The 24,994-nt window shown below is 39.2% G+C and overlaps 1 protein-coding gene across 1 annotated transcript; it reads right to left on the reverse strand.

The window, feature by feature from the left end:
• Positions 1-282: 282 nt before the first annotated feature.
• On the reverse strand, positions 283-15,492 carry IBSP (integrin binding sialoprotein). Its single transcript, XM_012774071.2, has 7 exons — positions 15,428-15,492; positions 12,870-12,937; positions 12,725-12,775; positions 12,552-12,629; positions 8,304-8,369; positions 3,697-3,849; positions 283-1,363 (listed from the first exon to the last, which is right to left on the reverse strand). Exons 2-7 carry the CDS (start codon positions 12,921-12,923, stop codon positions 875-877), a joined length of 891 nt encoding a protein of 296 aa, XP_012629525.2. The 5' UTR covers positions 12,924-12,937; positions 15,428-15,492; the 3' UTR covers positions 283-874.
• Positions 15,493-24,994: the final 9,502 nt, after the last annotated feature.

Below are 24,994 nucleotides of genomic sequence, written 5' to 3' on the forward strand. Positions count from 1 at the left end.
TGGAAGCTAAAAATTGCATGGGGCATACCCATACTAAAAAATTATTCATTGTTTATCTGAAATTCAAATTTAATAGGCATTCTATATTTACATTTGTTACACCTGGCAACTCTAATAAAAGCCATAATGTATAGATGGCTGTGTTGATTCAGCCACGAGAAAATGTTACAGCTCCTCTGAGTTTTTAACCATAGTGGAAATCAGCTTTTTCTCTTTAAGCCCAATCGTCTCCCATTTGTCTCACCTTTTTCCACTGGGGACCTCTCCCTTCGTTGTGACATGTTTGAAGGATTGCATTTTTATTTCTGATAAAACTCGTAGATAGAATATACATAGGGCTCACATAAAAAAAAAAATACACGAGGGTGATCATTAAGTCTAATATACAGTGTTGGGTAGGTAGGGCGATTAAGAAACTACACATTTATTGTATACAGTGTCATTTCATGTCAACGAATTTCTTCTTAGAAGCAGTTCTTGCGCAAAGAGTATGGTTGTTTTTTTGTTTTTTTGGGTTTTTTTTTTTTTTTTTTTGCAGTTAGCAATAGTGCAAACGTTAAAAACTACTATTTCTAGAGCTCAACCTGGAAACAAGTTTCTAGAATCCCATCCCAGGGATGGGCGTGCCTAACTGGATCAAGGACATCAGCACAACGAAGGAACCTTCCAGAACACCCCAGGGGAAAGCGACAGGAAGCCCACGGCCTCTGCAGAAGCGACTGCCGAGGGTCACCGGGGAGCCACACGGGTGGCAGCACCCTGTGGACACGGCGAGGGGCTCGCTTGTCACACTGCCCCTTCCTGAGTTGAGCTTGGCAGACGGTGGCCAAGGTGCCTAGGCCGGCAGGGACGCCTTGGTCCCCCGGGGCGGGCCTCACTGGTGGTAGTAGTAATCCTGACCCTCATAGCCGTCGTAGCCTCGCCCTTTGTAGTAGCCGTACTCGTCCTCGTAGGCTCGGTAAGTGTCCCCGCGAGGGTCCCCGTTCTCGCTGTCGTAGACCTCGTAGCCGTCGTCAAACTCGCTGGTGGCCGTCTGCTCGTAGTCGCCGCCGTAGGCAGGGCTGGTGGCTCTCCCGGGCGGCGGGGAGGTGGTGGCATAGACCTCGGGCGGCGGGGAGGTGGTGGTGGCCCGGAAGCCCCAGCTTGGGGAGGTGGCGGCCCCGGTGACACTCCCTTCCCCGCCGTCACCACTGTCGCCGTTTTCCGTCTCGGTGCTGTTGGAGCTGGTGCCGTTGACGCCTTGCTCGTTTTCGTCCACCTCTGCCTCGTCTTCCTCCTTTCCTTCCTCCTCCTCCTCCTCCTCCTCCTCCTCTTCTTCGTCGCTTTCCTCCTGTTTGGTGGCTTTGCTTCTCACAGCCCCAGCCTGCACGGAAAAGTTGCAAAGAACACAGATCTAGGTGTGAAAAAAAAAATGTAAAACTTGAAGTCGTCGCTTTGTCCGACACCCAGCCTGGCTCTGGGTGTTGTTGTGGTTTTTTTGTTTGTTTTTGTTTTTTTGTTGTTTTGGGTTTTTTTGTTTTGTTTTGTTTTTTGACACAGAGTCTTACTTTGTCGCCCAGGCTACAGTGAGTGCCGTGGCGTCAGCCTCGCTCACAGCAACCTCCAACTCCTGGCCTCAAGCAATCCTCTTGCCTCAGCCTCCTCCCGAGTAGCTGGGACTACAGGCGTGCGCCACCATGCCCGGCTAATTTTTTTCTATATATATTAATTGGCCAATTAATTTCTTTCTATTTATAGTAGAGACAGGGTCTCGCTCTTGCTCAGGCTGGTTTTGAACTCCTGACCTTGAGCGATCCTCCCGCCTTGGCCTCCCAGAGTGCTAGGACTACAGGCATGAGCCACCGCGCCCGGCCTAGGTGTCGTTTTGAACCGAAGTCAATTTAACTCAAAGTCAATTTAACTTACAGAAGGTTTGGTGACAGCTTTGAACCTTCAGAGTTAAGAACCTTTGTCATGGGGTTCTATGGGGGTAAAATGTGCATGTGCTCCATCAGCCTTTTGGGGGGCAGATTCTTCCTATAGCTTTATTTATTTATTTTTTTTTTTTGAGACAGAGTCTCACTCTGTCGCCCAGGCTAGAGTGAGTGGCGTGGTGTCAGCCTCGCTCACAGCAACCTCCAACTCCTGGCCTCAAGCGATCCTCCTGCCTCAGCCTCCCGAATAGTTGGGACTAGAGGCATGCGCCACCACGCCCGGCTAATTTTTTCTATATATTTTTAGTTGTTTAGCTAATTTCTATTTTTTTTTTTTTAGTAGAGACGGGATCTCGCTCTTGCTCAGGCTGGTCTCGAACTCCTGAGCTCAAACGATCCTCCCTCCTCGGCCTCCCAGAGTGCCGGGATTACAGGCGTGAGCCACCGCGCCAGGCCCCTTACTACAGCTTTTTGCTACTCCCTTAATCTGTCCTGTTCTTCCCTAGAATGCAGTGGTATCTCTTCAGACCTTTTGTCTACTCCTAGATGACCTTAGTCTTCTGTTATAGTGTCAAACAGGGGTCCTCAAACTACGGCCCGCGGGCCACATGCGGCCCACCAGGTGTTTTTGCCACCGCTGCCTGTCCTGCTTAGCAGCCGACTCGTCCCGGGTCCGCAGTGCGCACTCTCCAACGGTCTGAGGGACAGTGAGCTGGCCCCCTGTTTAAAGTTTGAGGACTGGCCGGGGGAGGTGGCTCACACCTGTAATCCTAGCACTCTGGGAGGCCGAGGCGGGAGGATTGCTCGAGGTCAGGAGTTCAAAACCAGCCTGAGCAAGAGCGAGACCCCGTCTCTACTATAAATACAAAGAAATTAATTCGCCAACTAATATATATAGAACAAATTAGCCGGGCATGGTGGTGCATGTCTGTAGTCCCAGCTACTCGGGAGGCTGAGGCAGGAGGATCGCTTGAGGCCAGGAGTTTGAGGTTGCTGTGAGCGAGGCTGACACCACGGCACTCACTCTAGCCTGGGCAACTCAACTCAAAGTTATTTATTTAATCCTACTCATCACATGATCGTGTGCGTTAGATATCTCTGCTTTCTATTTTATTTTATTTTTCAATAAAGCAAGACTCTGTCTCAAAATAAATAAATAAATAAATAATAAAAATAAAAAAATTTCGAGGACCCCTGAGTCATTTGTAAAAAGTCAGTGCAATAACATGAGAAGAGCCTCTTCTTTTTTTTTTTTTTTTTTTTTGAGACAGAGTCTCGCTTTGTCGCCCAGGCTAGAGTGAGTGCCGTGGCGTCAGCCTAGCTCACAGCAACCTCCAACTCCTGGGCTCAAGCGATCCTCCTGCCTCAGCCTCCCGAGTAGCTGGGACTACAGGCATGCGCCACCATGCCCGGCTAATTTTTATATATATATGTTAGTTGGCCAATTAATTTCTTTCTATTTTTTATAGTAGAGACGGGGTCTCGCTCTTGCTCAGGCTGGTTTCGAACTCCTGACCTTGAGCGATCCTCCCGCCTTGGCCTCCCAGAGTGCTAGGATTACAGGCTTGAGCCATCGTGCCCAGCCAAGAGCCTCTTCTTATTTGTAGATAGTGAAATTGTATTTACTCTCATTTTTTCAATGAGTGAATGAAGAGACATCATAAATATATAAATACAGCGTTGGGATAACCTTAGACTTCAGTAAAGAAGGGAAAACAAATTCGACCTGCCATAGAGTGGGCATGGCCATAGCTCCGTTTTGGAGGAATAATCTCATCATTACCTTCTTGAGCAGCTGGATCGCAGCGAACCCTGTTCCTGGGGTGACGTCCCCATAGTCGGGGGTCACAGCGGAAAGCGTGGTGTTGTCGGCCTCAGACTCTTCCTCCTCGTTCTCATCTGAGTTTTCGTTGTTTCCTTCTTCGTTCGAAGCCTCCTGGTGAAAATGTGAGTAGCGAGAAAAATGGGTTTAGCTGGAAGAACAAACAGCTCAAGAGTTGGCTGGAGGCGTGAACCGTTTGTTGGAAGTTTGTTGTTTGGAACAACTTTGTATTCCTCAGCTAGCTCACAGCCCGCAGGCGACAGTTCTGCCTCCCCGCTGGTGCCATTTGCACCTGTCACTTCTAAGAACTCAACTCAAAGTTATTGAATCCTACTCATCACACCATAGTGTGTGTTAGATACCTCTGCTTTCTGTTTTGTTTTATTTTTTATTATTTTATTTTATATTTTATTCTCACTTCTAAGAACTCAACTCAAAGTTATTGAATCCTACTCATCACACGATAATATGTGTTAGATATCTCTGCTTTCTATTATTTTATTTTAATTTTTATTAAAAAAAGAGTGTATGTTCTTTTTTTTTTTTTTTTTTTTTGAGACAGAGTCTCACTCTGTTGCCCAGGCTAGAGTGAGTGCCGTGGCATTAGCCTCGCTCACAGCAGCCTCTAACTCCTGGGCTCAAGCGATCCTCTTGCCTCAGCCTCCCAAGTAGCTGAGACTACAGGCATGCGCCACCATGCCCGGCTAATTTTTTCTATATATATTAGTTGGCCAATTAATTTCTTTCTATTTATAGTAGAGACGGGGTCTCGCTCTTGCTCAGGCTGGTTTTGAACTCCTGACCTTGAGCAATCCTCCCACCTCGGCCTCCCAGAGTGCTGGGATCACAGGCGTGAGCCACTGCACCTGGTTGCTCATCTCTTAATGTGATTCACAGCTAATAATAAATGTCAAGATTTCATATATAGAGAATAGCATTTACTTTAAATAAGTACTGAAAACTTGAATTCATTTTGGTATATATATTCTTTAAAGAGGTTGTGATATTAGGATAACTTTAAGACTTCAAAACAAACAAAGAAAACCTGGATTTAGCCTGACTTATTCTTAAAACAAAATGTCTGAAGCAGAATTTGTTTCATCAAATTTGTAAATTCTGCTATTTCATGGAAAGGCCTTGGTACTACCAGAGTCCATCTGAAAACAGCCACCAAACTAATTGTGTCAAATATCTCACAACCCCATGCTGTTTATTTTTTCCTGTGCATGCTTTATTCTAGCAGATTCAGCCTTCCAGGGATAGAAGAAAAGAAATGAATTTTAGCATCTTTGGGAAGATCCTCAGAGAAGGAAAATATACTAGTTGGATCCTATACCTTCATTTCACAGGTGAAAAATCTCAGGTCTAATGACATAAATGGTGCATTTGAGGTGACAAGGTAGCAGCTCATTGGTGGCTGGGTCACAACGAAAGGCCCGATATCTCAACTTCTACATTTTTTCTTTTCCCAGATACTTTATTTAAGAATCTTCTGCTGCAGATGAGTTTCAGAGGAAAATAGGCCAATTTGTTGATGGGCTTCGTGTACCTTATTGGATGGGGAAAAATGTAGCACTAACTTATGCTTAAAAAGATAGGATTAATCCACTTGGAATGGCTACAAGTGATGGTGAGAATATGGAGCAACTGGAACCCTCATGTACTGACAGTAGGATTCACATGAGTACATGTGCTTTGGAAAGCTGATTGTCCCTGCTAAGGTTGAATATATATATATATATATACATATATATATATATATATATATATATATATATATATGCCTGAGTATATTTTGACTCAGACATTTCACTTTTACGCAAAATGGCCTCCAGAAATAAACGCGTCTATCCACCAGAGGAAGTTCTAGAATGTTCGTTCGCAGCAACACTTTGTAACAGCTCAAGCTTGGAAACCACTCAAATGCCCATCAAAAGAAGCGTAATTCGTGGTGGTACGTTCACATGGTGAAATACCCACAGTGAGAATGAACAGTCTACCCCTACAGAACAACAATGGATGAATCTCGAAAGTTGAGAGCAAGGAAGCCACACACACAAGAGTGCATGCTGTACGATCCCACATTTATAATATGTAAAAACAGACCAAAGTAAGCTACCTATTAGGATTCAAAATAGCAGTTGCCAAAGGTTGGGGATAGTTAACCAATAGAATGAAGCAACAAGGCATGATTCGAGGGTGACTTGCACTTGTGGGTTCAATTTCTGAAATTTCAATGAGCTGTATACTTATTATAATTTTATTATGTATATCTCAATAATAGCTTTTTTAAAAGCGAGGCTAACTAGTTTAGGAGTAGAAAAAATATGTACGATCACCAAAGAGAAAATACACCTAGATACCTTCTTTATGTGAATGCAATTCCTGAGAACTCTGTATTGAACCTGAATTGCTAACAAAAAATTTTGGAGAAGAAATGGGGCAAAAAAAAAAAGTTTCAGAATGTCTTCAGGATGGAAGACTCTCAGTTTTATTCATCCACTTTTCCATTATCACTTTTTGTTTTTTTTGAGTCAGAGTCTCACTCTGTTGCCCGGACTAGAGTGCCGTGGCATCAGCCTAGCTCACAGCAACCTCAAACTCTTGGGTCAAGCGATCCTCCTGCCTCAGCCTCCCAAGTAGCTGGGACTACAGGCATGCGCCACCATGCCCGTCTATATTTTCTATATATTTTTATTTGATCAATTAATTTCTTTCTATTTTTAGTAGAGGCGGGTCTCGCTCTTGCTCAGGCTGGTTTCGAACTCCTGACTTTGAGCGATCCGCCTGCCTGGACCTCCCAGAGTAGCTAGGATTATAGGCGTGAGCCACCGCGCCCAGCCCATTATCACTTTTAATGAATGACCTTTGGAGTATTTATTCCTCTGATGTTTCAAAATCAAACCAACAAGTATTCACCGGATACCATATATGTTGGCAAAATTTGGGGTTCATGTGATTTCATCAGAGACCCAAAGGAGTCATAATCTTCCTCCACCCTCAACCACACACTATCATCACAGCAAATGAACAACTATATGCAATCTAATTGGGAAATCTAGTTGGCTAGGCAACTTTACAATTGCTGTACTGCAAATAGCTATAGTTAAGTGGATAACCCTAGCTTGGTCTTGTGTAAGATTGCTATGTGGAACTCCAGGCAAAATGTCATGGGATTTAGTAGGTGGCATTTTTTTTTATTTATTTATTTTTTTTATTGGTACTGGCTTGACATTCTTGTAAGGCCTTCCTTCAAGCTATTAGAATAAATTATGGGCCAGGCATGGTGGCTCACACCTGTAATACTAGCACTCTGGGAGGCCCAGGAGGGAGGATTGCTTGAGGTCAGGAGTTCGAAACCAGCCTGAGCAAGAGCGAGACCCCGTCTCTACTATAAATAGAAAGAAATTAATTGGCCAACTAATATATATATAAAAAAAAAAATTAGCTGCGCGTGGTGGCGCATGCCTATAGTCCCAGCTACTGGGGAGGCTGGGGCAGGAGGATCGCTTGAGTCCAGGAGATTGAGGTTGCTGTGAGCTAGGCTGACGCCACGGCGCTCACTCTAGCCTGGGCAACAAAGTGAGACTCTGTCTCAAAAAAATAAAATTAAAATTAAATTAAAAAAAAAAGAATAAATTATGATACAGGAAATGTTACTTTTATGGTTAAAAAACAAAAAACAAACCCAAACAAATGATTTGTCAGCTTTTAAGCCACCACACCATTTTCTTTTCAGTATAGCTGATGTTTATACATGACCCATTTTTGACTGTCATTGTTCATTCATAAATAGCTTCTACGAATACCTAAATTTAGAAGGTTGCCAACCAGTGGATAGCTATAATTGACTCTCCAGGAAAATGCATCGTAATTGGTATATTTCTTTAGGCAAGAGTGTCAGCTATAAACATGTTAGCACAATTCCCAAGATACGCAGACGAATCTTAGCCATGAATTACACTAATTTGTAGAACTCTGCAGGAAGACATTTATGCATCTTGAGTATTTTCAGTTCTATAAAAACATGACTTCTGTTACTACACAAAAAGACCTATGAAATTCCCATTAAAAAGTACAACCCCATAGATTATAAAAGACAGGTAAATCACAATAACACTATAGAGAATATAAACCAGCTTTTACACATTACTCACTTAGTAAATTGAATTTTTTTAAAGTCCGGTCCTTAAAACAAATATTGCCCTGAGTTGAGAATGACTATTTATTTGTCTTCTGTCATCATGTTCTATCCGCCTAAATATAAATACTATTCTCTGTTGCTTTTTATCAGATTGTATACTTCTTTCCCTTAAAATGGAGACATTTTTGTTTTTGTGCACTACCTCTAGGTAACTTTAACCCCAAACAGCAATAGTGTTTTAAACAGGTCATTTTAGTTGATTGCGATTTAAAGAACATTCTACTCATCCAAAACAGAAGACCGCGGGCAGTTGGTAAGATGGCAATGGCTTTTTGCTGAGTTCAGACTACAGTATGCTAGTTTCCTAGTTTTTTTTTTTCTGGGGCTGTCTGGTTTGTTACGAAAAGACTGCAGGATTACTTACCTCTTCCTCCTCCTCTTCTTCTGAACTATCACCATCTTCATTTTCTTCAGATGAGTCACTACTGCCCTAAAAATAATAAATATGCATACATTATCTGTGCAGCAGCAATTAAAATTTCCTGCTGGTTGAAAAATAAGATAAAACACACACAAATACTTCCCAACTTGATTGATTGATTTACTCAGAACAGGTCTAAATATTAGTATTAGTATTACCAACTTGATTGACTTATTTATTTAGAACAAGTCTCATGCTTGTTCATTTCTATGAAATGAAGTCAGAGAAGAAGTAGCATTTTGAGATGTGCACCATCTGGGGGATGGTCATGCTGGAAACTCAGACTTGTGGGGGGAGGGAGGGCATTTATTGAAACCTTAAAATCTGTTCCCCCATAATATGCTGAAATAAAAAAAAAAAAGAAGTAGCATTTTACAACAATCAAGATATAAATTGGGACACCTCATTTTCAACTCCCAAAGCATCGACAATATGTTGAAATGTTTTGTGCATCAAAACTAGACCAATGAATCACAGACTTGTTTAGCTCTCAAAGAACAAGGGAATTATCTGACCTAACCTTTTAATTTTATTGAGAATGAATCAGAAGCCCCCCAAAGCTGTAACTTTGCCAACCAGTTCCAGGCAGATCTTGGGCTGAGACAGACCCCGTTCTTTTGTTTTTTAAGACGTGAGTGAAGTGAGATTCAGCTTACTATAAAATATAAGTTGTTACTGGATGATTCTCTGAAATGATGAGTTCTCCTGGTGAATTTAAATTAAAATTTGATTTCAAGCAATTAAGTTTGCATATAACTTTTAGTATCTTTCGATCTAATTAAAGTTAATCCCCCCAATGAGGTTCATTTATGTATGTGAGACAAAGGTTATATATGAGAAAAATTTATTCATTTAGGAGATTTTTATAGGGTTCATTCTTTCTCTAAAAAGCACAGTATTGAATGAATTAATCCAAACATCCTGTCTATAAAAATATAAGTAAATGAGCTTTGCTGTGTTTTGAAAGGAACTATGAATCTAAACATCTGTTCTCAGAGCCTTAACGGTGGGAGGGGACGTTCTTCCTCTCTCTCCCAGGGATAACTTCAGTTGAATTTTCCTTCCTTTTTCTGCAAGCACCCATAATGACACCAGGTGTCCAGATAGGTACGCAGCTTAAGATTCTGCCATCTTCTTCTCTGCAAATTTCAAATGTTAGCTTTGATCCTGATGGCGCAGTTAAGTTATCTTGCATTTAGAAAATCCACCTGCAGAAGGACCTTTAGCCTCTGGGTTACCAATGAGGCCTGTGAGCACACTGGTGTCCCAGTTCCATTCAGAGCTGTCCCTGCTGGCCTGATTTTTCAGATGGCCAAGTCATTCACCCAGGGAAAGGGAATGCTCGTCCCCTTGAGCCAAGAATAACTCTGGGTGGAAAAGAGAAGAATTAGACCTCTTCTTCCATTGCCCATGACCTTATTGGTTGTGTCTTCCCAATCCCAAGAGGGCGAATAAAGCAAGATATTATATTTGAACTCTTTCTATTTGTTAGTTAAATTAAATATAGAGGACAGGATATTTATGCAATCAGAGCTGTTTTTCTCGAGGGGGGGGGCTGTGTTTTAGTCATTTTACCTGCTTCTTCACCCTAGCTTTCTTCCTAAAAGTGAGAACAATTTAACAGCTGTACAAAATGCCTTAAAGCCATGGCATTTTCTTTTTCCCCCCCTTTCCCCACATATGCCTTATTACCAGTTTGTCCCTAGGCACTATCGGTTTCTTCATATGAAAGACTTCTGAAATGGAAGACAATTCTGAAAACTCAAAACTCTTGTATTATAGCTGAGGTCAATCTGATAAGAGAAATATAAGATGAAGTTCTTTCTCCCTTAGAGTTTCATACACTAAACAAATATCATTTGAATCATCAAAAAAAAAAACAATTTTCTCAATTAAAAAAGCTTAGGATGTCGAGCTTATTTATATTTTTGTTTCTAAGCCTAGCAGATAGATACGCTATAGTAGACTGCTGATAGTTCTGAAATCCATATATTTCATACAAGTTGGTATTTTAGAAGTGATTGCATGTAAACACAGATTTGTCTGAATAAAACATGAATCTCAAAGCCAATACAGCTTCATGCATTTGGGGCAGACAATTTGGGCACTAAATACCTTACTTAATATACTTAAGAAAAATCAAACTTTGTAAAGTAGGAGAATACATCATAAATATACTAGGTCGGACAGTTTGATTGGGAGATACATTTTCCTGAGTTTTATTTTAAAACAACTATCTTAAGCCAGGTGCGGTGATTCACTCCTGAAATCTTAGCACTTTGGGAGGCTGAGGCAGGAGGATTGCTTGAGGCCAAGAATTTGAGGTTGCAATGAGCTATGATAACACCACTGTTCTCTGGCTAGGGCCACAGAGACCCTGTCTCAATAAAACAAAACAAAACAAAAACCAACTATCCTTACTCACTTGTTCTACATTAGTTAAGAAGGGCCTATCTGTGTATAATCTGTGAGAAATTTGTATATTAAAGATCAATTGGTCTCTGATGAACTGCAGGTCTATCAATATCAAAAAAAATGTAACTTCCAATATTGTGTCAATATGAACATTTTAATTGGACTCTGCATCTACCTCTGTAAAAATAATGGGAATAAATATCTCTAAGTATCTGGTATTTCAGAAAAGTTGAGCAGCTCATCAGAAACTTGTATTTACAATCATCTCCATTTCGTACAAACAAAGAGAGCAGAACAAACTTTCAAATGAGCACTGTTTATTTATGGGCTGAGGCGAACCAAAGAATGAAAGACAGTTCTGAAAACCCACCATTCTTGTATCATTCATGCTCATATTTCTGTGGCCACGCAAATCCCCCATAATTACGATGGTGCTAGAAATACTTTAAGATGATCATTTTTCCTGCCATTGTATGAGTTGGAGCTGGCTTGGCCCAGCATATGGTAAGATGCAATGCCAAGCCACTGTGCTGGGCCATCGTTTTCAGTACCCCAACTGTTTTCCATGTCCCAAGAGTCCTGGGTCAAATGGTGCCCAGCTGGCGTCTCGAACCCAAACCCTATAGTGCTAAAAACAGCGCCATTCTGGTGTGTCGTATATTTAAAATCAACACCACACCCTCCACTTCTCAAAGGACTCTTGACAGGTAACTCAGTCAACATGGAAACTCTTATTTTTAGCTTTAGTTATTTTCCTTTTTTTTGTTTACAAATTTTAGGGGAGGTTCGTTTTTTTCTCACAAGCTTGTTAGGACACTTGGTGGATTTTTTTCTCTTTCCTTTGTAGTTTTTGGGCTGAGCTTCCAGTATAATTATGTTCTCAGGTATGACACCTTGCTCTAGTGACCCACACAAGTCAAAGGTTTAGAAAATCTTCAGCAATTACCATTGATTATCAATTTTTTTTTTTTTTAGTGGTCTATGATGTTTATGAAGTGAACTTTTTTTCTCCTGCCAATTAAAAGACTCTGAAGTTTTTTTTGTTTTGTTTTGTTTTTCTTGAGACAGAGTCTCACTCTATTGCCCAGGCTAGAGTGAGTGCCGTGACGTCAGCCTCGCTCACAGCAACCTCAAACTCCTGGGCTCAAGTGATCCTCCTGCCTCAGCCTCCCAAGTAGCTGGGACTACAGGCATGCACCACCATGCCCGGCTCATTTTTTTCTATATATTTTTAGTTGGCCAATTAATTTATTTCTATTTTTAGTAGAGACAGGGTCTCCCTCTTGCTCAGGCTGGTTTCGAACTCCTGACCTTGAGCGATCCTCCCACTTCGGCCTCCCAGAGTGCTAGGATTACAGGTGTGAGCAACCACGCCTGGCCTGAAGTACTGAATATAAAACAACTATATGACAGTATTGAATCAACTGTAATATGACAATCTTATCACTGATTTAATTGTCAACAACTGATAAAACTGCCCTCTTTTTGTCAGTAAGTTAGCGAAGACACTTGAACTGAATGTACCAAGGTGTTTGTTTTTATTAGATCATGCTGGACTGGACCCAAATGATTTCACTCTGTGTAGATTTCTGTTTTAAAAGAGAACTTAGAAATAAACCTTATTTTATTATAAGAAAAACAATCTTTTTTTTGTAGTAAGCAGTCTTCCTGGCTGAATTTCAGTAAAGGTTGTATTTAGTTGTTTGGTAGTTAAATTTGATCCCCTTTAAATTAAAATGGACATTAAACTGAAGGAAAATTCATTTTTATACTTACCTGAACTGGAAATCGTTTTAGAGCAGGATAAAAGTAGGCATGCTTGTAAAGATAATATCGTGGCCTGTATTTAAAGACCTGCATAAACAAAATAATGATATATTCATGTTTAATGTACAGTAAACCTAGAGTAATTCTGAACAGGCCAAGGAAGTATGCAAAAAATCAATTACCCCATTCTCTTCAGAATCCTCTAGTTTGACTCTTCGATGCAAATTTTTCATCTATTTAAAAGAACATTTAATTATGATATACCCTTTCTTTTACATAAAAAGACAAAAATGGAAATAACAGTAGATTTTTTAATAAAGAACTTACTGAGAAAGCACAGGCCATTCCCAAGATGCTGAGCAAAATTAAAGCAGTCTTCATGTTGATGATTGCTTCTGGAATTAATGAAGCAGTAAGGTTAATAAATGTCCAAACTAAGAGAATAGCTCTTTTGCACATACTCAAAGATGAAGCATTTAATGTTTCATTTCTAATTATCATTTTGACTGCTTAAAACCAAGTTTTTGTTTTTGTTTTCAAATTATCCCTTCCATTTAAGTAGTATAGACTGACTTTACCATATGCTTGAATAATCTGGAGTTCCATATTTGGTTTTAACCTGTTTTCTGGGATTTGTCATTGGAAAACTATTAAATCACTGCAAGAGACTTTGAACACTTAGAACATTTCACCTTTTGGGGGTGGGGCGTCTCTTCATATCCTTGACCTAGGAGAGTCCACTAAGTGAATTGAATTGTTGGTGTACGTACATGCCTTGTTTATTTATAATTAAAAACTAAGCAGAAATCCAATACATTGAAATGAGCTCTTTTATGCCAATGATTCTGCAGGTAATTTCCAGCTTCTGTATAGGTTTTGAACTAAAAACTCACGAACTAATTCCATTGGACTAAAATGCAAAGTAGGAGCCATTTTCCCATGAATATCTTGGAGTAATTGGCATTTTGTGGGTAGTGGGCAGAAAGGATCTATTACCTATGAAATACTATTCTCATAGACTGTGATATCCACCAGCCACGCCCCTAAGGGTGATTTCACGAGAAGAGTTTTTCAGAGATTCACGTTGGGAAGTGAGGGGGCAAATTTGCTCGAATTCAGTTGTTCTCCAGTTCCATGCAAGCTTTCCATCTGCTTGTGTATGAGATTGTAGTGGGACAGATTGGGGACTCTCCAGGGACAGGGGGATAGACATGGATGGAGACTTTGATTCTACAAAACCCTGAAGATGCAGCTCTCAAAGTGGGACTAGTTCCTGAACAATCTTGGGGCTTGCAGCCTTGCAGAGATCCTCAATTCCACATAAAATTCCATAGAATAAAGACAGAGAGTGAAATCCTATTGCATTTTAATTTTACTCCGTTTAATAAAATTCTATTTAAAAATGCTATCATAACCGAGGTTGAACAAACGTAGCTGAAAGCCTGCTAACACTCACCCACTTGCCCTGACATACTTATTTAACCGTTGGCACATTCTTGGTGACATTTTGGAAGCAATATGCAATGGTGTTGGCAGTTTTCCCCATAAACGCACTTTGAAAAGTAAGATTTAAAAATGGATAAAATTCATGTCATATATTGCACCCTGCAGGTGAGTTTTGTATTCTGCCCTGATCACCCAAAATGTATTGCATCTTTTGCATGTATTGCATGTATTGCATCTTTTATTGCATTATTGAGTGTCTGACACTAAAATAAACATGGCACAGAGTAAGACTTGATGCCTGTAGAAACCATCTTAGATCCTAAGTCATGCTCTTTGGGTAGCAGAGTGGATCTTTTGATTTTGGTGCCTAGACACTTCCTCATGGATCTCTCTGTCTTAGAAAAAGTTCTTAATGGCCACATGGGAATAAAGATGCTTTGCCCCTGAAAGTGGCCCATCTGTTTAAGAAGCTTCCATTGATTGCTATTGGGGTGCTCTGAATAACGTTTTGAACTTGGCCACCAGTGGCAACGAGCCCATCTGCAAACAGGAAGTTGGTTGTTTTGCACCTTTATGAAAAAGGTTGCAATACTTATAGTATTTTAAAGGGCTAAAAACTGAATAAATAGAACTGTAGAAAGAATCTTGATTACATAAATTTCTCACAACAAACCATAAAAAGAACCGGATGAAAAAACATGGCAGGAATTAAAAAAAAAAAAAAAAAAGAACCAAGTGTTTCAATTAAAGAGAAACTGGCTGCCTACGTAAATCTTATTTTATTTACTTTGTGATTCACCAAAAAGCAAAGACCTCTATAGTGACCACGACTAACCCAGACAACAATTCCAACATTGTTAAAAGATAGTTTTGAGAATTTAATTACAAGTTTTTCTTGGGATGAGTATGATAAACTACCAAAATTATTTATTTCTCTAGTAATATATATATATGTATATATATATATATTTCTGCACTGATTTTATAGCTATAGATATCTACACTTTGAAACCAAATGTATAACATATTGAAAAGGTAACATACATAAGTGAAGTATAGGCTAGGTATAATTTATGGAGAAATCTGCATTTATCTAGGCGGAATTGCAATTGCAAAATAGTATTTCAGTCAGATTATCTTGAATGCATCAGAATGAGAAAACAAAGTTATCTATGAGGTGCAAAGATAGAAAGTAAGAAGCATAACTTTCTAGTTCATGTGCATGCTATTAAGAACTGATTTACATGCCTTTTGGAGAGAATGTAGTATCTGAGGTGCTGAATTAATGACAAACAAGTGTTAAATCAATCCATAGCTATTCTACACAATGCAATAAAATGACATCAATATTTAAATGAAAAATTCAAAGACAAGTCCAGAGCTGGAAACCGTGGAGTGTCTTGATTTTAAGATAATGAAGTTGTCATATTAAACCTTACCCTTTGGCAGTTCAGGAGTGAGGAGGCAGGCAGAGAGAGTAGCACGGATTGAGTATTTCCTCTTCTCTCTCTCTCACTCATTCTCCTGCCCCTGCTGGCTATAAACTCTTCTTTGCCTTCCAACAGCCAATCCCTGCCATGGTTCAGGTGATGTCAGAACGTGGATTCTTGCCAGAAAACCCCTAAACTTCAACACTTTTTCAAGACACAGGCTCAGTTGAATAAACATGAAACGTGGTTTTAGTGCCAAGAGGTTTGCATTGTGGAATTTAATTGAAGGTTGAAGATGAAGATGAATAGTTTGAGTTCCGAATATATATAATAATATACTGGACTCAAATGAAAATAAATAGCAAAAGGTTTAACCACTTAAAAATTTCATAATTATGCAAGTTTTCACTATGTTCAAAGAAAGGAAAACTCAATGTTATCAAATACAATTCTACATTAGTTTAGTTAAAAAAAAAAGAGAAAGAAACTAAATCAGAGAAAGGAGCTGATGAACAATTAATAGCTTAATATCAATTCTTTTATATTTCCTCTTGAGATACGTTTTAGTGACTCATAAATTGAAATTGAGAGGATTAATTCTGTGAGACTTTATAAGACATATTTGCTAAAACATGATGCTGAGTATAAAAGTTAGAACTTTTAAGAATCATGCTTCTGAGATTTCATCTTTTGTTTTGGAAAATAAATCTTTTTAGACTGTCCATTTGTGTGGTCCCTTCCTGTCATGCTTATGAGATCACCTTATTTTATTTTCTTGGGCCTTTGTATACCTTTTTTCTTTTCATTTACATATTTAATTTTCTTCCTATGAGTATAGAAGAAATGACTGGAGCTGGCAGGGGTGAGCCGTTGTTATTGAAATGATTCATGAAAACCAAACCCACAAGGAACGGATTGACAAATTAAAGCACTAATTTTTTCATTTGCAAAGGGAAATCTAGCTTCATAGTTTGCATATTCTTCTTGTCCAGTCATTTTATCTCTCCTCTAGTTGCAAAGTCTACTTGAGAAACCAAAAATTACAATCGACATCATTTTTAAGTTGTGTGCCAATCATCCCATTGGATTCTTTGGGTAAGTCATCTTTTATTTCAGAAAAGTTGCTTGGAAAATATAGACTCATCAAAAGGGAAGTTGGGTAGGCTCTTTTTTTTTTTCCGTTTTATTTTTTTTATTTTTAAAATTTCAGCCAGTTCACTGGGCTCATGTCTTAAGGGTAGGCTCTATTATTTCAACCCCATATATTTAGTTCAGCTTACCAATACTGAGCATGTCAGTGGGTCAGACTATGTTATAGGCTGCAGTGAGCCAAACAAGAAAAATCTGGTCCTCGTCTTTAAAAATTTTAGGTATGTAGAGAGAGAGCCACATAATATAGCAATCAAAATATGGATTAGCGAAGTTTAATTCTAATTGGCAAAAGATCAGTGGAAGTGGGCCCTTACATAAAAGTAGAAATTTGCTAGGTTATCAAGAGGGAAGAGGGAAACATTGTTGGAAACGGGTTCAAAGAATATGAAAATGGGTGAAACCATATAACAATACCATCTTGTATTTGCTGAGAGCTGAGATGCTGGCTCTTCTCTTGCACCATTTCACTCATTCTTCACACACCCACAGAAAATGATTCTCTGAGATTATTCCCATTGTACAGGCCAGATAAGTGAGGCACAGCGATGGTAAGTGTGCCTTGGATTGCACAGCTAGGAAATGGGGGAAATCTGAGGATCAAAGTCAAGTCTGTGTCATTAACCCACACATTTAACCACTACCTATCTTTTCTGGCACATTCAGAAAACTTCCATCATTCAACAGAATGGACTATAGCGAGTAGAAGTAGTAACAGGTGAGGTTGGTCAGAAAGGCAAGATCAGTTGACGCAGAAACCTGTGAGTCACCTTGGAGAGTATAGTCTGCATGATGGAAATTGAGAATACCAAGGGATTAAAGCAGGAAAATAACACTCTTGAGATTTGCAGTTTGGAAAAATCTTTTGTTGACAGGCAGGGGTGGCTGAGGAAGGCAAGACTGCCACGGAGGAGGGGAACTTACAGAGACTATTGCAGTGGTCCAGAAAAGCAACGATAAATGTCGCAACCAAAGCAGTAGCAGTGGGGCTGAAGAGGAAGGAATGAATGAGAGAGAGGTGACAGTGACAAAATCGGTAGGACTTAGCAGAAAGAAGACAGGTGGAGAAGCCTAGGGTGACTTGTGCATTCCTGGCTTGGATAATTTTGTGAGTGGTGGGACTGTAGCTTACACAATGCCTGATAGAGTGCCAACACGCTACAGCCACTCAGCAAGCATGTGTTGACAGTGACATGAGGCAATGGAAGAGGTAGAGGCGGAGACTCAAAAGACTGGGGTTCTATTCATGATTCTTCCACCGACTTGACTCTATCACTTAACCATTCTGAGACTTCAGTTAGCCTATCTTTACAAAAATAAGGGTGTTTTCTCACTCACACACAAACACACACACACGAAAGGACCAGCCATTGTGTGTGCTTCCATTGCCCATGGAGCATTCTTGCCAGATAATTGAACTTGAATCTGATCGTGAACTTGAATCTGATTGTGAACTTGAATCTGATCATGAACTTGAATCTGATCGTGAACTTGAATCTGATTGTGAACTTGAATCTGATCGAGCCTGTATCTACCAGGTTAGAGAAAATATAGGGATAGACAAACATGTAAAATGACACCATTGGGATGCATTCAGCAAAATCCAGAGTGCAGGAAACTTTATTAAACACATGACCTCATTTCTTCCATAAAAGAGCAGGAAAAATAAAAAAGAAGAAAGGGGAAACTATAAATTATAAAAGACTTTAGAGACATAACTGAAGAAATTATGAAATGATTAGAGAAGCGTTGAATGCTAATCAAATATTTTATGGCATTAGGAATTATTGTTAATTTTTTTAGTTGTGATGATATCATTATTATTTGCTTTTATAAAGAATTCTTGTCTTTTAGAGATGAAATAGTTATCTGAAGATGGGAATAATGATGAGACAAGGTTGGCCATAAATTGATAATTGTCAAATTGGTAATAGATTAGTGGGGATTCATGATATTTTCTTTACTTTTGTGTATGTTTGAAATGGTCTATAAATAGTTTTTTTGTTTTGTTTTGTTTTGAGACAGAGTCTCACTCTGTTGCCCGGGCTAGAGTGCCGTGGTGTCAGCCTCGCTCACAGCAACCTCCAACTCCTAGGCTCAAGCAATCCTCCTGCCTCAGCCTCCCCAGTAGCTGGGACTACAGGCATGCACCACCATCCCGGCTAATTTTTTTCTATCTTTAGTTGTTTGGCTAGTTTCTCTCTATTTATAGTCGAGACAGGGTCTCACTCTTGCTCAGGCTGCTCTCGAACTCCTGACCTCGAGCAATCCGCCCGCCTTGGCCTCCCAGAGTGCTAGGATTACAGGCGTGAGCCACTGCGCCTGGCTTATAAATAGTTTTTTAAAAATAAAATGATAGAACTAGATAGAACTAATAAATAAACAATAAAATGTTTATTTTAATAAAATAAACAATAAAAATAAAATAAATAAACAATAAAATAAACAAAAAATAAAACAAAAAATAAACAATAAAATGATAGAACTAATCTCTAACTCTTTTCAATGTCTAATATAGTGAGATTCCTTATTTTCAATATGTCATTAAGCCTAATAATATACCCTTTCCAACAGTCCTCTAGCTACTAAATTTGTTAGATTTATTCGTATATGCTCATTGAAGCATCCTTTCTAAGGAATAGTGCTAGAGAAAAAAGAAATCACAGATCATTGCCAACTTTGCTTTTTCTGTAGTCAAAATGGGCCCAACAACATTCTTTACAGCAATTCTCATTATCATAACACTCTTCTTCAATTAAACAGGTTGTTATAAATTGATTCTCTTGGATGGCGTGTGACTACACAGTCATCTCTTCGACCTGCCATGGCTAGCTGTGCTGAGACGAGTCATTTCCAGGAAAACTCTGCACTCCTTGTGGTGTAACCTCTTTCTTACCTGCCAGGTATTCTTAGTTGTCAAATCCTATTAACACCACTTCCCTGTTTTCCTTTGGAATCCAGCCTTCTCCCTTCTTTCTTGTCACTTCTGTCCTTGTTCAAGTTCTCATGACTACTTGCTGGCCATAGTGGTCATGGTCTAGTCCTAGCCACTTTGCTTACTTCCCCTTCTAGTCAATTCTATGACCAAAAGCTTTGGAACCACACACTGGGGTGAAGACTTGGTATTGTCTTTAGCTAGCTTTTATTTTTTTAATTTTCAAATTTTATGTGTTGGGAGATACTTAACATGAGATCTACCCTCTTCAATTTTGGAGTGTCCAAATATATAGCAATCTTATGTATGGGTCCAATGGTATGCAAAGGATCTCTAGAACATATTCATTTTGCATAACTGAAACTTTATGCCTATTGATTAGTGACTTCCTATTTTCCTCTCTTCCCACTTCCTGAAAACCACCATCGCACTCTATGAGTCTACGAGTGTGAATAGAATAGAATAGAATATTCTACACCATTCCGTGTTTCACTTTCAGTACATACACAATAAAATTACATGAGATATTCAGCACTTTATCATAAAATAGGCTTTAGGTTAGATGATTTTGCCCAACTTTAGGTTGATGTAAGTGTTCTGAGAGCATTTAAGGTAGGCTAGGCCAAATAGGTTAGGTGTATTAAATGTATTTTTGACTTACGATGTTTTCAACTCATCGTGGGCTTATCAAGACATTATCCCATCATAAGTGGAGGAGTATCTATAGTCCTATTTTCAATTTTTTGAGCAATCTTCTTACTATTTTCCATAGTGGCTGCCACATTTTTGCAGTCCCAACAACGTACAAGGATTCTAGTTTCTCCGTATTCTCGCCAACACTTGTATTATTTTGTTTTTATAACAGTCATCCTAACAGGTGTGAGGTGCTAGCTCACTGTGATTGTGATTGTGATTTGCTTTTTCCTGATGCTGTGTGACATTGAGTCACAATGTCTGTGACATTGAGTATCTTTTTGTATACCTGTTGGCCATATGTTTGTCTTCTTTGGAGAAACGTCTATTCGAGTCTTCAGGCCATTTAAAAATCAGATTATTAGGGGGTTTTTTTGGTTATCGATTTGTAGAAGCTTCTTGTATATTGTGGAAATTAACCTCCTATCAGATACATGGCTTGCAAATATTTTCTGCCATTCCATACATTGCCTTCTCGCTAGCTTTTAACTTTGGGCTAAACTTTCTCACCATAACAATTTCTAGGCCCTTCATCCCTTTCCGATCTCATTTATTCTTCCCTGCCTGCTAGAATATACTTCAAGATGCTTTATATAAGACATACGAATAGCCAAGGATAAAAAAGTGGACACACACTTTTATTTTTTTAAGGCTTTTCTTTTTATTATTATTATTATTTATTTCAGCATATTATGGGGGTACAAACGTTAAGGTAATGTATATTGCCCATGCCCACCTGCCGGACACCTGATAAATGTTATTCCTATATGTCCACTTAGGTGTTGATCCATTAATACCAATTTGCTGGTGAGCGCCCGTGGTGCTTATTTTTCCAATTCTTGAGACACTTCACTTAGTAGAATGGGCTCCAGCTCCAGCCAGGAAAATACAAGAGGTGCTATATCACCATTGTTTCTTAGAGCTGAATAGTACTCCATGGTGTACATAGACCACATTTTATTAATCCACTCATGGATTGATGGGCACCTGGGTTGTTTCCACATCTTTGCGATTGTGAACTGTGCTGCTATAAACATTCCCGAGTGCAGGTGTCTTTTTTGTAGAGTGTCATTGGATCTTTTGGGTAGATGCCCAGCAATGGGATTGCTGGATCAAATGGTAGATCTACTTGTATTGCTTTAAGGTATCTCCATATTGCTTTCCACAGAGGTTGCACTAGTTTGCAGTCCCACCAGCAGTGTAGGAGTGTTCCTGTCTCTCCACATCCACGCCAACATTCATTGTTTGGGGACTTTTTGATAAAGGCCATTCTTTCTGGAGATAAGTGATATCTCATTGCAGTTTTGATTTGCATTTCCCTGATGATTAGAGATGTTGGGCATTTTTTCATATGTCTGTTGGCCTTTATTCTGATACTCACTTTGAAAACATATTTTTATGTAAAGTCTCTTTGCAGCTCTTATCTGAAAGCTTAGTAAGCGAGAATTTTCTGGAATAAATGACAAACATTTGCCCCCTCCACCAGAAAAAAATGTTAAAATCTTTGCTATGCCAACACTGTATTCATTTCTAAATCCTCTGCTATTTCTCTCATATTCTACACATCTGGCTGGCTCTTTCTGGAACCAAAAGGTAGTATCGAGTTTGGACACCAACCCCACCTTTACACTATTCTTTTTCCCTGTCTATCACTCAACCCTTTCCTAGGCGGTCTGAAAAGTTTTCATTTCCCGTTAACCCTGTCAATTTCCAGCATGCACTCTGCCTTCCATGTAGGCTTATCTGCTCACCTTTTGCTTAGTTTCCCCATCGATAAATCTCTGGGTCTGGAACTTTATATAATCAGTCAATTGCCGTTGCTTGTTGAGCTCTTGTAAGCCTCAGTAGCGGGGGATACAAGACACATTCTTTTATCCTCAGAATTTATAATAGTCAAAGCTCTGCCTACCTGCCTTGCTCCCAGGCTTCTCTTGTTTACATGAAGGTCAAATAATGCCTTCCCCAACCCCACCCAATTTCCCAGCAAAACTTTCATGCATCCCATAAGCCAGAAATAGCAAATACCAAACGCGTACCTAATATAAATGCTTATTTGAGACCATCATGTTCTCCTACTATAATATTGCATCCTTGTGTGGTGGCAGTGCTGGGTGTGTGTGTCCATGTCATCTGGTTTTTATTGGATCTTCTGGGGTGGGGGGGGCAAGGACTGCATCTATTTAAATTGCTCTGTGTGCAGTCAGAGAGACCACATCTATGGTTATTTACACAAGACTGCAAGTTCTCACGGAATCTGACGCAAGCTAAACATCAGTGACCTGTGTCAATTAATTCCTTTTCCTTTCTAAAAGAGTAGTCAAAGGTTAGCACACAATGCTGTTTGCAGATGGTAGACACGAAGGCAGAGTACTTGTAGACTGTTCTCTGTGATGTGGTTCCTGTCTCCAAGGGAAAGCTCTTAAATCTATTTTTCATCTTCCAAATCTTCTTCTTTTTTTTTTTTTTTTTTTTTTTTGACAGGGTATCATTCTGTTGCCCCGGCTAGAGTGCCATGGCGTCAGCCCAGGTCACAGCAACCTCAAACTCCTGGGCTCAAGCGATCCTCCTGCCTCAGCCTCCTGAGTAGCTGGGACTACGGGCATGCGCCACCATGCCCGGCTAATTTTTTTCTATATATTTTTTATTGGCCAATTAATTTCTTTCTATTTTTTTAGTGGAGACGGGATCTCGCTCTTACTAAGGCTGGTTTCAAACTCCTGACCTTGAGCAATCCTCCTGCCTCGGCCTCCCAGAGTGCTAGGATTACAGGTGTGAGCCACTGTGCCCGGCCCCAAATGTTCTTTATTCACGATTTGGGATGAATGGATGAAAGTTAAATCTTGTTGGATCTATCCAACAAGGCAGCCTTCCCAGGTACCTTTTTTTCCCTACTATATCATCAATTTCTCTCCATTGACTTTCTTTTAGTGGCATTTAATTTTCAAGTAACTCAAAGTTTATCAAATGATGTGGGAAAGTGTGTTAAAAATCATCTACATTAGCCTTTGATTGGACCTAAATTTTGATAAATTCATGTGTAATTTCTTAAACTCAGTTTGAATCCCTTATGATAGGGAATAACAGGAATAGGGAAAACGGAATATTTTAGGTTATTAATAAACATGATTAATCCTAAGTACTGAACAAAAAATTTAAACATATATATTTTTGAAAATTTCTAGACTTGAGTTGGCCAAGAAACTTTTGAGGTAATGTTTTTACTGAGAAAATGGAGATTGCCATTTATTCAGGAACTAGGACAAGTGCCAAGTCGTGAATTGAATGGCATGCTTGGACATGCCAACCTTCCAGAAAATGCTGTGGGTTACTTCCCCTTCTATATCAGCCACAGTTAGGGAAAAAGCAAACAAAAACCTTTTTTCTACATATGGACAGACTGAGGGATAATTTTGGTCTTGCTCTTTTATGTAATAATATTCTTTGATCCCCTATATTTTTAGCCACAGACAAATTTTTACTAACTAGAGAGGTTTCCTGCTCTTATTTGATTATTTGCTTTTGAAAGAACATGAATGTTTCATGTTCGTTTTATGTTGTTAAAATGCCTAACGTTTTTTTGTTTTTTTTTTATCAGATCAGCACATTCTTTGGTGAAGAACTGAGAAATCGGTTCTCAGAAATCATCATTTCAGGGATTCCACAAGTGATAAATATAGCCTTTTAGTTACTAGCTGGGTTATATTTTTGGTGTTCCTTAGGTTTTCCACTGCTTGGGACCTTCTGCCATGATCCACAATAATCACAGTCTGTGATTCCACAGAAAACAAATCCCTGCCATGCTTTAGTTGTGGTCTTGTTGTCATTTTCTGTGATATGGCTCATTCTATTGCATGAACCATAAAGTTTACAACACTCCTTGCATCTCTGAGGCCAGCTGGTCACAGAGTGGACATTTCTTGGGAATGACATTGGTGTTCTCTGCTTGAATGTGTCTGATGTAAATTCTCATGGGTACCTCTGGCCTAGTGCATTCCAAGCAAGTTTCTAACCTTGTGGAGGAATAATCACTATATGTTATCTTTCATTTCCATGCAGCTGATTTTTTTTTTCCCTCCCTGGGCTTTCATATAGATTCTCTGTCTTAAAAATCTCTAGCTTTAGGGTTTTTTTTTCTTTGACATTTTTCTAGTTACTTCATTACTTTTCTCTCTTACCAAGCAACTCACGGTATCTCTGTTGTAGTACTGCACGTATAAAAATAACTTATTAAATATTTGGTGGCTGAATGACTGATTTCTGCCTTCTTCCTAATCCCTAAAAATAATTTATTAAATATTTGGTGGCTGGATGACTGATTTCAGTACCTTTCCTAATCTCTACCCATCACGCGGAAGGTTAAAATATCAGTTATTTAGATTCAAAATTTTAAATACGTAAAAAATGTGTTTCTTAGGGGAATTTTTAAAGTTAAGATGGTTATCTAATCCCTCTGTATTCTGCAGGAGCAGCTATGTTTCGAGGCAAAGATGAGATGATGTGTCTCTCTTTAATTTTTAAAATTAAAAAAATTTGAACAATTTATAACAAAATCATACGGAATAAAGGGATGATGAGTTAGATGATTGGCCATGATAAGAAATAAAATAAATCAGATTATTTTACAGCAAGAAATGTAACAAGTCTAGAAAACATAACACTATCATCACCGCAAAAAAAAAAAAATGTTGAAATGCCCATTTTCACCTGGTATCTGGCAAAGTCTCCCTTTTGGAAGAATAATCTCTATTTTTAAAAAATATATGTTTCATTTTTAGATAGAAATATCTAACAACCTAGGA

The sequence above is a fragment of the Microcebus murinus genome, chromosome 29, assembly GCF_040939455.1.
Source record: "Microcebus murinus isolate Inina chromosome 29, M.murinus_Inina_mat1.0, whole genome shotgun sequence".
Classification (NCBI taxonomy): Eukaryota; Metazoa; Chordata; class Mammalia; order Primates; family Cheirogaleidae; genus Microcebus; species Microcebus murinus.